This window comes from Malania oleifera, chromosome 11, assembly GCF_029873635.1.
Source record: "Malania oleifera isolate guangnan ecotype guangnan chromosome 11, ASM2987363v1, whole genome shotgun sequence".
Taxonomy (NCBI): Eukaryota; Viridiplantae; Streptophyta; class Magnoliopsida; order Santalales; family Ximeniaceae; genus Malania; species Malania oleifera.
In genome coordinates, this window is record NC_080427.1 from 37,579,331 (window position 1) to 37,596,858 (window position 17,528).

A 17,528-nucleotide genomic window follows, 5' to 3' on the forward strand; every position below is an offset into this window, starting at 1 on the left:
TTTTCATTCTCCTCCTCAGCATTTTCCAAGTTCCAAACGGAGGCTTAAGAAGGAAAGAAAAAATATATGGATGAAGATGCTAGAAAGGTCCTTTTAAAAAAAAAAAAATGTTAGGAAAGTTTTAAACTCTTTCCTTTTGTTTTACCAATTTCTTTATTCTATTTTCATGTTTTTACATTTTTTTTTTCTTTTTGGGTACGAGTTTTTAGACAACCATGTTTACACAATTACAGCACTAGGAAATATCTGTGCAACTGCTCATGCAGCTCATCATCTTTATTTAAAAAAAAATCAAGCATATAATGGTAAAAACTATATATAATTTTGTGTTTTTTATACAACTAGAAACAAGGAAATTTGGGAGCCCTAGAGCATGCCCAAAATTATGCTTAAAAATTATATAAACTTATAAACCTGGCTTTGATGGTTTGGGTTGGTTTTCGACATGTTCTAACTTGTGACCAAAAATAGAACCTTTGAAACCAAAACAATCAAAGAGTGAATTGGTGGTTTGACCCAAAGCAATGCTTACCCCTGGGCTATTTTTATCTCATCCTCTTGGCAAGCTTGGGATTCTTGCACATTCTAATGCTCGAGGGAGTGATCTCCACCAGTTCATCTTCTTCAATGTACTCTATGCAGTCATCTAAACTGTAATCCAATGGGGTATCAAGAACCACTGCATATATATAAAACAAGGAAGATTATCAGTCATTCATCGCCATAACGCGGCCTTGCTGCAGTTAACAAGTTTATATCTTGAATGCTTAAAAGAATCGCAAACGAAACAAAACAAAGACCACAGCCTATGCATTGCTGGGTTTAACAGAAGAAGACACGCGACAGGCAAAAAAAACAGTACTAAATCACACACATCCTCGGAAAGAACTTTTGTCTGTCATTCTTGCAGTAACAAATCCCACGGTACACTGTGGGGCTAACTAGTTTCAGGGCAATAAAGGCTGAAATTTGTCTATAATACAATAAAATTTGAAGTGATAGATGCTTGCAAGAACTATGAAATTTAACATATATGGCTTGATGCACTAGATCAACCTCTCAGTGGACAGCCTCCCTGCAAATTCTTCCTATTTAGTTGCTTCTCTACAACTGGGCAAAACATTGCTATAGCAAAATGGTTTTCTACTTCTTAGAAAGTTTAAAAACAAAACGAGAAAAAAGATTGCATATGGAATATCTATGATTAGTAAAAGATGTAGCCATTTGGAAAGGAAACATCAATTTGCAAACTTATTTCATTTCAATTGAGGGGCAGAATTATTCAACACCTAAGGTATCATTTATTTCAGAAAAGGAAAACAACTATCAAATATTGAGCTCCTCCTCACCAGTTTGCTCCTTGTTGGAACGCACATTTGTTGCTGCCTTTTTCCTGCACACGTTTAAAGATAAGTCGCCGGGCCGTTGATGGATGCCCACTATTTGACCTTTATAAACTTCTACTCCCGGGCCGACAAACATCTGTCCCCTCTCTTGAGAATTAGAAAGGGCATATGATGTAGTGCTTCCATCCTCACATGCAACCTGAAAATCTCATTTCGTACAATTTAGCCCAGATAATACCCCGTAGGTATCATTTCCTCAAATAGAACCTGAAAATCTCTTTTACAAAGTACTGCAATTAATTTGGTAGTTTAAATGTAGGTATAAAAAAGCCATGTAAATCGCAGATGCAATCATGACCATAAGTAAATAGAAAGACCAATACATTGTTAATAATTTTAATTTTTAAGTTGTTGGTATCACAAAAAAAAAAAAGTGAAAAAGTAATCCATCACTGAAATTGTGATAGAATAAGAAGCACCCCAAGGCTTGACAAAATAATAAAAGTACTATTCGAACCTGGCAAAAATTTAACATGAATTTGTTAAGTTTAGATTTTAGACTTACCAGTGAACCCTGATCTCGAGTGGTAATATCACCAGCCCAAGGTCCATAGCTATCAAATATTGTGTTCAGGATTGCTGTGCCTCGAGAAGCTGTTAAAATTGCATTTCGCAATCCTAGAAGGCCACGGGTTGGAATCTTATATTTAAGTACTGTCGTTCCTTCTGACCTGGTAGACAAATGAAGTATTGGATTATAAGGCCAATGTCTTAATTTTCAAAAAGCACACTTAAAATGGAACTAGCAATACTCAGCATCTGGCATTTACTCTTTGTTCAGGAACAGGGTTCCTCACATTCAACGTCATTTGTGGAGTGTGTTCAACTAAGTGGTGCGCTCAAAATGCATTGTTTGGCCTATACTCACGTCATTCATGGAGTGTGTTCACCCTTCATTACTCGTGCATTGTTTGGCCTACATTTCAAGTGGTCAAATCATTTTAACCACTCTTTCCTTATCTTCCACAGTTGCTATGCCTAGGTCATTGCAGATGTGTTCATTCTTTCATTTCTTTCTTAGAGTAATACCACTAATACTCTTAGCATTCTCATATCAGCAACTTTTACTTTTTGGACATTCTGCTTTTTGGTTGGCCAATGTTCTAATTCACATAGCATAGCCACACCAAAAAAAAAATACTAAACTAAACTAAGAAAAAAAAACTAGATTATGAAGAAAAATCCTTGCATTGCTCACAATGGTTTACATAAGGCTGGAAATCCCAGGAAGTTGGACCCTTCCTTTACCTCTCATGCTGTTATGTGCCAGACCTTTGATCAACTCATAGATTGCTATAAACAAGTTAGAAGCAGAATAACACATACCCAATTCCTTGCATATCAAACATTTGCCCTCGTCTTTTCCCAAGAAGTTCAACAACAGCTCCCATGTGCTCTTCTGGTACCTCCACAGTTGCAGTCTGTGAGGAAACACATAATGGGAGAATCTAGCTCAGAAGAGTGGATAATGTTGTCTTTTTGGCAAGGAATACATCCTTGATTATAAACAATATGAAAATCTCCAAAAAAATTTGAAGCTCAAAACAGTGTATCCTACATGCCATATCATGCCATTATAATCGACAAAACACAACACTTATCTTTTACCTTTTTTGCACCATCATGACATGACTTAAGCGTGCTTTTGATTTTCTTAAACCATGTGTGCCTTTGCATGTGGTGCTCAATAGTACAAAAAACAAAAAGAAAGCCAAGGGAAACTTCTAATATGCAAGGATTACAAATATAAATCCATTCATCCTTTCTTCAAAACAACCATAATGTTAAAGCCAAAAAATATAAAATCCTTGATAAGCTGTCAAGAGATAGCCAGTATAAAATCTAGCTATAAGACTTTTTCACTTATTCTTGGCATCACTCAATTCAAATTTAGAGTCAATACTAATTGGAGGATTTAGTTAGATGGTTGGGAGGAAAAATTCCTAAATTTTCAGTCAAGAATTTCTATATCCAAAAAAGAGGTTGCAACCATGTCACTTTCCCCTAGAATGACATTTGGAAAGCCAGGGCTCCCAAGTAAGTCACTTTTTTTTTTGAAAGGCTTCTTGGGAACCCATCCTCCCAAGGCTCAACCTTCATAGGAGAGGCATGGTGGTGTTGAACTTGTGCTTCATGTGCAAAAGAGATGAGGAAAATCCCAACCATTATGCTTCTCCATGTTAACTGGGACATTTATAGCCTGGTTTGGTAGTTCAAGGTGATTTGTGTTGTACAGGAAGCCCAAGATAACTTCTGCTTTGCTGGAAGATTAGATGGGGAGATGGCCGTTATTTCAAGGTTATTTGGTGTCATGCCAGGAAGCCTTAAAGATTTTCTGCTATGCTGGAAGATTAAAAGAGGAGATGCGATTTAAAAGGAAGCGGAAGCTCGCTCCTTTTAGCATGATGTTGTGTATTTGGAAGGAGAAAAATCGAAAAGCTTTTGAAGGAATAGAGATGCCTGTACAGAATCTAAAAAAAAACTGTCGCGCACTATTTTTCTAGAGTTCTGGAAATTTATTCCAGACCTCAACTCTTGGATGGAGTTTTCTAATCATTGACTACTGTATAGTTTTGTGTATTTTGGCCCTCTGTTTTTGGGCTGGCACCACCTTGATGCCCTATTAATCTACACAATTATTATCAACAAATTTTTTTTATTTAATTGGTTAATTACTTAATTGCCAATATAATATACAACAATAAAAAATCCTTAAGTGCTACAAGATGGGGTAAACTATATAAATCTTTTTCCACGCATATACACAATCAAGGGCAATAGTCTCCAATAAATGGAGTGATATTAAGTCGCTACTTACAATCTCATTCCACTTTATTCTTGGTCTACGCCTCACCCTCCTATTCTCGCTAACATTAACTAGCTCACTCCTCGCTGATGCATTATTTGGCCTACATTGCCAAACTCTCTCAGCGGCTCAGTCACCCCTCCCTTATCTTATGTTCTATGGGTGCTATGCCTAACTCAACACCAATGTCTTTGTTCCTCAATTTATCTTTTAGAGTTCTTCGCACTCTCATTTTGGCAACTTTTACTTTTTGGATACGTTGTTCATTAACTTTTTGGATATGTTACTCTTAATCATCCAACACTTAATCGTCCAACAATCTAATATTCTAATCCATATAGCATTGCAAGTCTTATAATCATCCTATAGAACTTCCTTTTAATTTTAAGGGTATTCCACAATCATACAATAGACTTAAAGCACTTCTCCATCTTACCCAACCTACTTTAATTCTAGCTATTATATGTTCTTAAATTTCTCCTTCAGATTGCATAATAGATCCAAGGTACCAAAATCTACTAGAGCTATTACGCACTAATTTCTTGGCCATCAAGTTTGATCTTTTCTCTAGCATTCCTTCTACCATGACTAAAATTACATTTCATAAATCCTATCTTATTTCTACTGAAAGGTTTTCTCCATAACTTTAAATTAGATTGGACTCCATCCTTGTTTCATCAATCAAGATATAAGCAAATAACATACACCATGGAACATTAACCTCATCTTGAACACTCCTTATAAGTCCATCCATCACTAATGCAAAAAGATAAGGATTCAAAGCGAACCTACACCTATTGTGATTAGAAATTTCCTTGACTCTCCACCTATAGTTCTAACTCCTAAGAATACTATATTAGTCATTCCTATACCATACATACTCCAATAAAATAAAGAAAACCAAAAATAGAAAAAGATAAAGAAAGCACAACCATGCAGACAAAAGGAACATAAAAATAAAAAATAAAAAATAAAAATGATGGTGCCCGACCCATGAAGCACATTTATCTATATCTTCTATTGCACTGACGCAAGATGAGAGAGAGAGAATAGAAGAGGAAAAGAAACGCCGCCTGGGAGGAGATAAATGCAGACACTTTGTCCACACCTATGGGGTAAACCCTAAGACCAACTTCAATTCCAAAACCAAGTCTACCAACTATGACATGGCCGTAATATTTCAAAGGGGGAAGTGTAATGATCCTAGACTATTACTTTCCTAATAGATAAAATCTTAATATCTCCTAATTTATGACATAAAAATTCTACTAGGAAAAATACCACAGAAATACAAAAATAAAAATTACAATATTTTCCAGAAATCTCCAATATTCTGAATCAGAATCTCCATCCTCCTTTCTCTCACTGCATCTTGCCCAAACAGTATATAGATCTAAGTTAGAAAATCACCTCAAAAGGTTCATGCAACTTGTCATCCACCATTTTATTGATAACTTTAGGGGGTCCAACCATAAACTCATATCCTTCCCTTCGCCTGAAATGTGCATAATCATTAGAAATAATCGTATATATATATATATATATAAAAGAAAATAAAATAGTAAATGCCATCCTTACATGTTTTCTATTAGTATGGTGATATGTAAAGTACCCCGCCCACTAACAATGAATATATCTGCAGTTTCACCATCTTCAACTCTCATAGCCAAATTCCGCTCAAGCTCACGGTAGAGACGATCTCTTAGGTTTCTACTAGTAACATACTTTCCCTGAAAAGGAATATAGAAGCTTCTACATCATAAGCCACAATAGCATGAAGAAATGCTTAAACAAAAATGCTCACACAAACAGAAATGCTAGTGAACGACAAATACTCATAAAAATACATCAAGCAGCCACTTATTCACCCCAGAAAATTGAGAAACAGTATCACGGCGGAATCATGACATAACCGCAGAAATGTAATTTAGCTTTATAAAGAACATATAAGATGTACAAACAATTATTGTTCCAAATCTCAGACAGGATCCAACATAATCAATTCCATTAAGCAAAATTAATCAATGTGCAAAAGTTATTTGCTTATTGGGGCCATTGTAACAAAAAAAGATTGTAACATCCAGGGATCCCTGAGCTAACTACTTGTGCAATCAAATCGCAAAACTGATAAAAATATGTGAACTCTTTTTTCTCCTGCCTCATGCTTCCAGCTATGTTGCTAAGAATTTTGATGAAGTGCATAGTTACAGCTTTGCCAACAAAGTGGAAAAACAGCTACCGTATCAATGGCATATTAAACCAATAGCAAATGAACTCAGAGTTTGCCGCTGAAAGTAAGACACGTTAATGTGTTGATGTAGTGCTTCCATCAGTAATTGCATGTCTCATTTTGTATAAGTATGTGAAATTTTGACAGATAATGAAAAGTATCATACATCATGAAAAGCAACCTCCTTGTTAACTTACTACAGATTCAGCTTCTGCACCAGCAATAACAACAACAAAGCCTCAAATCCCTCTCATATGAATCCTTTTTCTCCATTTAATATGGTTTTGGTTTATGTAATTAAATAAAAGCATGAAGGGTAATTTTCCAAACTCTATCCCTAATCCCACTTTAGGTAGGATCCCAACTCTAGCAACATTGATTCTCGTCACTTATATTTCTGTTGAAACTGCTTCAAACTTTCATCAAATAATTAACAAGCCCTTTTTGGAGATTCCACTCCATCTTATGTTTGTAAAATCTAAGACATCATTTTTTTTTCATGGCCTTGGCCATATAATTTTTGGCTTTCCTTTTTCCTAATACCTCCTTCAGCCAAAACCAATTCGCTCTTCCATGGTGCTTTAATTTGTTTTCACTACACAAGTAAACCATTTTGAACAACATGTCCTGTCTTTTCCTCAATTGGATCCCTCAGACTATTGAATGCTTTCAATTCTTGTTACCTTTTTTCTTGTTTTTTTTTTTTTTGAATCACTACTCCTTCAAAAAAAATTAAATCTACCAAGTTCATTAATAAACAAATAAATCAAATACATGGGATTATCTCCAATAGTTTAATATATCATCCCTCAGACTCTGTTGAATGCTTTCAAATCTTGTTATCTTTTTTTTTTTGAATCGCTACTCATTCGTGAAAAATTAAATCTGCTGAGTTCATTAATAAACAAATAAATCAAATACATGGAATTCATTCTAGATGCCAAGACCTTAAACAGAACCCAAAACCTAACATGGAAGGCAGCAAGATAGCATACTGAAACTATCTTTCACACACGTTCTGACTGGCCAATGCAACATATAAATTACAACCAAAAGAAAGAAAATAATGAAAAAGGACGGTGGGATCTTTAGATTACTATTTACTGAACATACCTCCCGGCCCGATAACGGTGACGTATTGATGGAGAAAGACATTTTGACAGTTGGTTCTTCCACCTTAATGGTGGGCAATGGCTTCCCAAAATTTTTATCAGCTATCGTCTCTCCAATCTGTTTAAAGGATACATGTTAGCCACTGCAATTTAGAAGTAACAAAGAGACAATTAAAACAATTCCGCTAAATAATATCTATGAGGTAATCCAGACAAACAATAGCTGATTCAGGCAGAATTATTAAAATGCTTACTTGAATATCATTAATGCCGCAGACAGCACAGATATCACCAGCTTCTACACTTCCCACAGGAACCCTAATGAATTTCTCATACACAAAAAGCTCGCTAATTCTTGCGTATCTACATGCATCTTCTGTGGTGCATACCTAAAATCATTCAAACTATGGAAGAATCAGCTTAGTCTTCTTTTCCTGAATAGTTCAAACAGCGTCCATACAAGCAATTGCTTTTTTATTTTAACATGGAGTCATAAAACCAAAAAAAAGGGGGGAAAAAAAAAGAAAAAAAAAAAGGATTACCAAACAAACAACTTTTTCCAAGATGGAATCGGACAAGGCCTTCTAATGGCTCAAAATCAACTGGTACTTACAGTTTTTTGCCCAATCTCCTAAGCCAGGCACATCCTTAGGTCGATCCTTTACATGGACTAATTACATCTACAATCTACTGCTTAAAGACCCTTATTTTGGATACAAAGTTGGAGAACTTTCTTGTATATGTGATGATTTTGTGCGCATTAATTGAAATATCTCAATCATGTTAATTATTTGTAAGACAAAAGTGCTGACAAGCGCGCACACACACATTCATTCTAACAAGGCAAGTACACACGCCCAATATTTTGCATTTTAGCTTCATCCATGCCACTCGGTTCAACCTAACAAAACATCCAAAAAATTAAATATTTGACCACCTGACCATAGACTGTTCAATGATGATTTCAATGGATCATTACAATTCAATGATTTTCACAAGAATAATTGTTGTCATCCTATACTGATATACAACTAAGCTCTAGCTCACTGCTGAAATGATGAACAAATATAGCCTTCTTTATAGGCAAAATGCTGTATAAATACAGCTTACAATGAGAAAGATATTCTCAATCCATAAGTTTGTTGCTTTTATCTAAGATGATGCATTAATATATCATAGTATTGTTTAAAGTTTAAACAGTAGGAACCTTGAATATATACAAGAACCTCCTAGAGATCCTTAGACAGAGCTAAGTCTCAGAACAAGGATTAAAAATGCAACATCATAAGAAATGGCAACAATGTTAATTTTTTAAGAAAGCCATATCAGATCATAAGATTGAAATTAATGAATATGCATCAAAATTTTAATATTATAATGATGATTGAATGACTGTACTTGAAAGTTGCACCAAAGCAGCCAGCACTAAATAATAATAAATCAAGTGAAGTTAAAAAAGAATAAATCTAGTAATGCTTTCCAGATTCAAAGCATCCTCACCCTCACGTCCATCCCTCTCTGCAAAACTCCAGCATGCAAGCGTCCAATGGCTATCCGTCCTTTATGTTCATCAAACTCAATATTTGTAGCCTGAAACATGTTAACAAAAATTAGAAAGAGCATAAATAACAAGATATGAATCAACACATAAAAAGATAGAAAGCTAAAATACTGAAGCTAGGACACGCATGTGGAATATAGGTGCAACACAACATGGGTGCAAAGATACAAAAAATTCTTAAAATATAGGGCATGACAAACCAAGAAATCTTCAAACGGAACGAAGAGAGATAGAATCAAACCGATTCCCCAAATGCCTTTATGGATATTCCTCACGTAATAGTGCACCTACACGTCTTCATAGGCATTGATTTCGATCGGTCTGAGTCAAAATAGCAATGATTCGAGGCACTTCTTTTTACACTATTTCGGAAACCCAAGAATGGAATCACGCTCTGTAGGATTTGAACCTATGACATCGGGTTTTGGTATGTGTGTGAGGCTCCTGCTAAAGCAAGGTCTGAGAAGAGTCAAATGGAGCCTTATCCTGTCAGGTAGACTGTTTCACAACTAAAAACTATCACGAACAACCTCAACAATGTGCCAAACCCCTCGTCCCCCCCCCCCCCCCCCCCCCCGCCCCCAACAAGTCGAAATAAAAATTCAGTTTTATTACCTTGGTATCTAGTGCCAATAAGATGTTAAGAAAGGTTCTTTCGAGAAGGATTATAGAGGTGCTTGGGGAGACGGTGTCTTTGGCCCAATCTGCTTTCATTAAAGATAGGCAGATCTTAGATGCTGTTTTGGTACCAATGAAGTGGTCGAGGGTGTGCGGAGGAGAGATAAAAAGGGAGTGGCCTTAAACTGGATTTTGAAAAAGCTTATGACATGGTTAATTGGGGTTTTCTGATGAATGTGCTTAAGAGAAAGGGGTCTGGGAATCTTTGGTGTAAATGGATAGGAGGGTGTGTCAATTCTGCCATTTTGTCTGTGATTGTTAATGGTCAGCCTAGGGATTGGTTCAGCATTCCAAGGGGGTTGAGACAAGGGGATCTGCTATCCCCTTTTTGCTCACTTTGCTAGTGGATGTCTTGAGCAGGTTGGTACCCCGTGCTCAGGATCAAGGGGTTATAAGCAGTCTTTCTGTAGGCAGAGAGGATGTGGAGGTGTCTCACCTTCAGTTTGTGGATGATACCATTTTCCTCCCCTGAGAATGATGTTGTGAAATTTTGAATGACTCTTTTGTTGCCTGAATTTTTTAGAAAATTTAGGGCTTGAAAATTAACTTGTGTAGTTAGCCAGAATCAATATCTGCAGTAGTTTTTAAAGACTTTCTGATCTTTAGCAGGTTGTGAATCCCTTTCTTGGCCGTTATCATATCTTGGTCTTCCTCTAGGTAAACCTTTGTCTGATGCTTTTTAGGATCCCACGAGTAATAGATTGGAGGTTCAGTAGGGGGTAGAATCATGCCTAGTAGTGCTTCCTTGCCAACATCCCCATATATTTTCAATCCCTTTTCAAATTACCCTCTAGGTTGGGTAGGAAGTTGAAAAGGATTATAAGAGATTTTTTGTGGTCTAGTACCAAGGAGAATAAGAGGGATCACCTGGTTAGTTGGGATATTGTCAAGAGGCCTAAGTCTCAAACATCTCTTTAACTGGGACTTGGTAATGTGGTTTCTAAAAACATCTCTTTTACTGGGAAATGGTTATGGCGGTTTCCTTTAGAACCTAAGTCCTTATGACATAAAGTAATAAAGAGTAGGTATGGGTTACATAGGAATGGGTGGGATTCCAAAGGAAATGGCAATGCCACTCATGCAACTCCTTGGAAGTTTGTTTTGCAGGAAGCTTGTCATCCTTTTCATTTCACTCGTTTCAAAGTGGGGAATGGGGATAAAATTCGTTTCTGGGAGGATATTTGGGTTGGTGAGCCTTTGATGGAGCTGTTGGTGCGACATTTGTTTAGACACTCCTCGGTTCATGAGGCACCCATTTCAGATTTTTATTTCAATGAGGGTTCTCTTTCTTGGGATTTCCATTTTTTTAGGCGTCTCAATGAAGAGAGGTAGATGAGTTAACCTGTTTGTTGTGTGTGTTGGATTCTTTATTGCCAAATTTTCCTGAGTACACAAGGCTATGGATTGGGAACACTTCGGAGTTGGGGGTCTTTCTGGTCGAAGTTTTTTTTCTCTATTCTTACTAAATCCACAAATCCTAGCCTTTTTCTTTTATACAAAGTTGTTTGGAAAGCAAAGGTTCCATTTAAAGTTCAGGCTTCATATGGACACGCATTCTCAATAGGATCAATACAAATGATGTATTACACTTACACATAAGGAGGCTTACACATAAGGAGGCCGTACAAAGCACTTAGTCCAGATATTTTTATGCTGTGCAGTGATCAAATGAGACTTCTAGTCATTTATTCCTTCATTATAAGTGCAAGGTACATGGGGAACAATCTGTTTTCTTTTTTGGAGAGGATTGGATGGCTCAGGAATCAATTTTTTATTTTCTGAAGAGTTAACGTTTTGAGTTTTGGGGAAATAAAGGAAGGAATTTTTGGGGCTGTGCAGTTTTTACAGTGCCGTTGGTATTATAGCTTCAAAGGAATGCTATAATTTTCAGAGATAAGAAGACCTCTCCATCTTTACTTCAAGAGAAATTTATTTTTTATGCCTCATTTTGGGCACATTCTTTTGGGTTTTTCAAGGGTCTAACACTGTTTGATGTCCGAAGAATTTGGAAGGCAGCTTTAATGTAATTGTGTTCTTGTCCATTAGTTCTTTGTTTTTACAGGGAGGATTTCTTATCCTCCATTCATTGTAAATATTTCTTTCATTAATAGATTCATTTTTTTATTAAAAAAATTAAAATGATGAAACTCGTTAGACCTATAGCATATCTTGCAATAAGATCAGATTCCAGTAACTGTTTCCAAATTCCAATCTTCAACATTTCCATTTTTTTTTCCCAGGATTTCTTCACCTTCCAACCTGCATTATTTAGAATGTTCAGATTTTATTTTATTTTTTTGTTAATATTTTCTAGGTAGAGTGTTTTATTCTAATTTATGATTAAAGTGGCACCGTAAATGTCAATTTCTTAGAGATGGCTATAAGAACAATTCAAATCAAGTGCTGAAGGAAAATTATACTTGCAGTCAACCAGCACAGTTCATGCATGAAACCGTAACTAATCTAGCCAAAGGTATATTAAAGAGACTTCAGTTTATGATCAAGTTCTATGCTATGAATCACATATTAGTTGAATCCACTCCATATATTATTGTTCTCATCACTTAAGGCATGAATCAGTTTGTGTGTTTATGGGCATGGGTGTTTGTGAGTGCGATGTAGAAGTAGAATCATTGAGCCCCACCTATTTCATTTCAGTGAAAACATTTCAGATTTGAAACTTCAGTTCTTCCTTCCACACACCAATAAAACAAAAAATGTAATACTCAGTGCTCAAAGCTCCTGTGACATCAGTAAGGAGGGCATGATGTACATTGTACAGTTTTTACTTCCACACATCAATTAAGCAGGTCCAATTTAGTACATAAAGATTTTTGTATATAAAATCAGGAAAATTAATCTCATGATAATGTTTTTCCCTCCAACAGCAGCTCCATGTAGTTGATATACTTTATGAGACTATTGAACATGATTAACATTAAAGAGATGAACATGATAAAAAGAAAGGCAAAACCAATATTAAAGAGACAAAGCACACAAGTGGAAAGGAATCAAAAACAGGTGATATAAAGAACAAACCACTAACAAGCATTTGCAGTGCACCATCCTTGTCGATACATGGTCCTGGTATGCATCTGACTATAGACTCAAAAAGCGGTCCAAGATCTTCCGCCAAATTTTCAGGAGATAATCCAGCCTTTCCTTGAATGCCACTTGCATATATCACTTGGAAATCACACTACGCACAGTAGAGGAAGTCTTATGGGCATTAGACTTTGAACCTTAATCTCTTCTGAGATCAAGCCAGGGAGCATGCAAATATAAAAATTGAAGAGATTATATTATTTAGGGGCTCTTGCTAACATTACTATCTGTTCTTTAATAAATGGAATTGAAATCTTCACCACCAAGGACACTTCTCAGCAATTCCATACCATGACCCAAGTTTAATCAAGTTTCAAAAGCATTTCCTTGTCAAACAACTGGCAGTTCAGACAAGAGGCACTGCTCAAAATCAGGTTCACTAAATGTGTTGTATGTATATTTTAGTGAACCCCAAAAAACATTCACTGCATGCATCCATTCAAATAAGAAATGGTGCCAAAATATGGGTTAAGAGCTGTGGGATAAGTATTGACCCACCTAGCTACCAACCTAGAATGGCTAGATGTCAATCATAACAATCTCTTACATCTACATACCTGTTCATCTGTTGCATTTAGTTCAATAAATAGTTCAAAAGTGGAGTTGATGACGTAATCTGGACGAGCAGAAGGTCTATCAATCTTATTGACAACAACGACAACAGCATGGCCAAATTCCAAAGCTTTCTTCAAAACAAACCTTGTTTGTGGCATAGGACCCTCAACAGAGTCTACCTATAAATAAAGAGAGCCAAATATCTTTGTCATTATATTTATTAACCTCCTACAGAAAGAAAACCTGCATCCCAAGTGATTGTATTACATTCATAATTTATAACCCAGAAATCATTCAGCCATATCCTGAAAAGTTTCACCAATTTTTAAGATTCCAATGATATGTATAAGTGAAGGCCAGAAGAGAAGAGGTGCCTCCCCCAACCCCACCGATGGCGTGGAAATAAGCATTATAACTTTCCAGCCACGGCCACATGCAATGTTAGACTAATAGTTGGCAAAGCAGAGCAAAGTACCAGGCCACAATATTTTCTGGTGCAAACTATATATACGTGCTTGTTTTGGCAATATTTGACACACCTCATCGAGACTAGAAAGCAAGTGAATAATCTGGAGATATAGACAAAGCAACTGGTAGATCCAACTTATATCCTCCCACTCATTACATAAATCTGCAATTTTTGCAGTATTCTTTCTGAAGGATGTAAATGCACAAAATTACCATTTTGCCCTAGATTATGAAATTGACCAACATTGAATTTAGATGTGCACAATTATGAATTAATTGTTAATTATCTTATATTTTCAATCTTTCAGAAGATCAAAATGGCAGCACATGCCCAGGGTTTGTCGTGGAGACACAGTGGGGTTTCTCCACGAGTCTAAGTCCTAGGATGATCTGGAGTCTTGGCTCAATAAGCTTGAATCAGAGTTCATTACAAGACCCTTACATGGATCAAGCATCCCCCACCATGGATCAAGCATCCCCCACGAGTCATTTGTGACATGTGTTCCTTTTGTTTTCTCCCTTACCTGACCACATGTTACCACTCTATTCTACTAGGTGAACAATTTATCACTTTCTCATTGGTTGACACTTGATACATGACATGAGATTCTCATATTGGAGGATGATATCATTTACCTTTTCTCCAATAACATTGTCATATGGGCTCTCCCTCCCGCCCTCCCTCTCTCTCTCTCTCTCTCTCTCTCTCTCTCTCTCTCTCACACACACACACACACACACACTCACGAACCCATCACCCAGCATCATCCATGCTTGAGCTTCTTGGGAATTTCCTGGTTATCAGGCCCTCTCTAGAACATCCTTATTTGTGTAAACACGAACTCTCCTCCCTCCTCAAGAACCCCTTCTACAAAGGCCTACCAGTATAGGACTACAAGTCCTTTAAACATACTTAAGTCAAACATTCCAAAGCTAAAATGCCATTGAAATTGTTCTCAATCAACATAAGAAAACAAGTACAAACTGCAAGACTATCAAGTAGTAAAGGGCACAAGGAAGTACCACAAGAAGGACCCCCTCCACCATATTAAGGATGCGTTCCACTTCACCCCCAAAGTCTGCATGACCTGGAGTATCGATTATATTTATTTTTGTATCCTTATAAGAGATTGATGTGTTTTTGCTAAGTATTGTAATTCCTCTTTCACGTTCAAGATCATTTGAATCCATTATCCGTTCTTGTACAAATTGGTTTTCACGAAATACCTGCACAAAATAATGAGTGCTAAATAATTAAAATGCAAAGCCCAGCGCAAGACCTCCACCATATCATGTGTTAGCCAGACCTCCTGCATTTGGAATTTGAAGAGGTTCTTTCCATGATTTGAACTTACGACTTTTTGGTTTGGATGTAACACCCTTACCAATAGGTCGAGGCTCAGCCTTTATCCTTGAACATGTTAGTAAATTTTTACTTTCTATCTTTAGGCGTATCTTGTCAGGTTGAGAGTTGTTTAACATGTTCACTTCAATCATGCTGAGAAAAAGAAATGATTATACAAAAAATTCCCCAACTCTACCTTTGCTTGCTTCAACATTGCATCTACCAAAGTTGTTTTTCCATGATCTACATGAGCAACAATAGCAATATTCCTTATATCTCTTCTCCTTGTTAGCTGGCTCTTTTTCTCTGAGGCAGTACCAGAGCATAGTGTTAGAAAATAGAGAAAGCAGCAATATACTGAAACTATTATAACTAAAACATAAGCTTTTGATTATAGAATGACACTGAAAATCCTAAAATGTTTGACATAGCTGGCCAATATTACACTAGCTAAAAATATATTATTAAAAATAAAAAAATAAAATAAAATAAAAACTGATTTGCTAAAGCAAATTCAATGAATGACAATAGATACATATTAGTGAACATAAAATTGACCGCTCAGAACTCAAATCTTCTGCATTCTGCGACACATTGGTTTAGGCTTCAATGGTTGCAATTAATGTAAACATGCAACGCTCCTTCACTGCATTTGGATTTTAAGGTCTGTCAATTTCAAATTCAAATTCAATCCCCATTTATTCAGCAAACAAATAACGGAATTAGGGTTAGGGCCTCCAATTGCAATTGGAAAACCCTAGTTGCATGCAACCAAACACAACCATAACATCATTTGCCAATTCAGCAATCCCAAGACAAATCAACGGGAAACCGCGGGGAATAATGACCCACATTCCCAACTCTCGACACCAAAACTACTCTTTCAGTCTCTAGCCAAATCTAATCATTGACAATCGCAACAGAATAAAACGTTCAAAAAATACACTAGCCAAGTTCAATTACCAAAGTTCCCCTCAACTGACTCCAACAAGAATATTGGATTGCTTGAGGTGAGTTTTGCACTCCGAGAAGGCAAGAACAAGATTAAACAATGGGTTCAGTATTGCACTTCCTCAGCTTTTCAATCCATCAGTTTTTCTTATAGCAACGAAACAGAGGGTAACAAATAGCGAAAATTTATTTTAAAGAAAAAACAATTGACAGTACCAGGAACGGTTTCTGTGGCTCCGGAGACGGAGCAGCAGACTGAAGTTCGGAATGAGCGCTTCCAGAGAGGATTCGCCGATGCTTTTGCGATCAGTGGAGAAGATAACCTGAGACCAAGGAGTTGCTTTGGAAACGACGGAGAACTCCATTTATGGCTAGGGTTTGCAGAGACAGGAGGAGTGAGACAGTTGTGAAAGCCTATTGCCATCTCCATTGCTCAGAGGGGAGAGGGAGAGGGAGAGGGAGAGGATTTGGCAGATGAGGCTGTTATTAGTTACTGAATTTGAAGACCCTGAACGGCGGGGCGAGGTCGGGCGCTCTTCTACACGTTGCTTGCAGTACTTTTAGAGTTACACGGGTGTTGCCATATGTAATGGGAAGGGCCAACCATAGAGCGCCACACGCACTTTTGTAAATTTAAATTAAGAACACATAAATATTATCTAAAAATAAAATTAGCATTTAATTTCATAATTTTAACGTTTTTCATAATAAGATATGAGCCTAGGATTGAAATCAAAAAATCGCAGAAGAACAACCAAAAGTTTTAAAGTCAAGTTCTTGTATAAATCTCTTTTTCCAAATCAACTTCTTGCACGCTTCGGTCACTGCAATAAATTCTGACTCAGTAGTGGACAAATGTAACACATTTTTTCAATCTGGATTGCTAAGCCACAGCTCTCCCTGCAGAAGTGATCAAATAACCCAAAGTAGATTTTTTGGAGTCAACATCTCCAACTATATTAGAATCTATATAACCAACTAGAACAGGTTTGTCATTACCAAAACAATGTTTCAAGTTGGAGGTATCCCAAAGATATCTCATAATTCACTTCAATGCATTCCAATGCTCTCTACCTGGGTTAGAAAGAAACTGGCTAACTGTACCAACATAATAGGCTAAGTCAGGTCTTATGCATACCATTGCATACATCAAACTACCCATGACTGAAGCATAAGGAACTTTATGCATGTCTTCCTCCTTTTTTTTTTTGTGGAAGGACTTTGCTTGACACTCAGTAAGTGTGTTGCAAGAGAAGTGCTCACCATTTTAGCTTTGTCCATATTGAACCTTTGAAGTACTTTTCCAATGTA

At 36.6% G+C, this 17,528-nt stretch overlaps 1 protein-coding gene across 1 annotated transcript; it reads right to left on the reverse strand.

The window, feature by feature from the left end:
• Positions 1–245: 245 nt before the first annotated feature.
• Positions 246–16,808, reverse strand: LOC131167366 (putative elongation factor TypA-like SVR3, chloroplastic). Its single transcript, XM_058126156.1, has 14 exons — positions 16,434–16,808; positions 15,463–15,572; positions 14,945–15,148; positions 13,456–13,632; positions 12,840–12,992; positions 9,055–9,144; positions 7,809–7,943; positions 7,556–7,672; positions 5,791–5,942; positions 5,623–5,707; positions 2,733–2,827; positions 1,912–2,077; positions 1,350–1,545; positions 246–679 (listed from the first exon to the last, which is right to left on the reverse strand). Exons 1-14 carry the CDS (start codon positions 16,645–16,647, stop codon positions 546–548), a joined length of 2,028 nt encoding a protein of 675 aa, XP_057982139.1. The 5' UTR covers positions 16,648–16,808; the 3' UTR covers positions 246–545.
• Between the last annotated feature and the right edge of the window lie 720 nt (positions 16,809–17,528).

Coding starts and splice junctions, on each gene's coding strand:
- LOC131167366 (XM_058126156.1), bottom strand. CDS start 16,647: ATGGAGATGGCAATAGGCTTTCACAACTGTCTCACTCCTCCTGTCTCT. Junction 12,993..13,455: donor TAAATGCAACAGATGAACAG/GTATGTAGATGT, acceptor TACTGTGCGTAG/TGTGATTTCCAAGTGATATA. Junction 7,944..9,054: donor AGAGAGGGATGGACGTGAGG/GTGAGGATGCTT, acceptor GAATGATTTTAG/GTATGCACCACAGAAGATGC.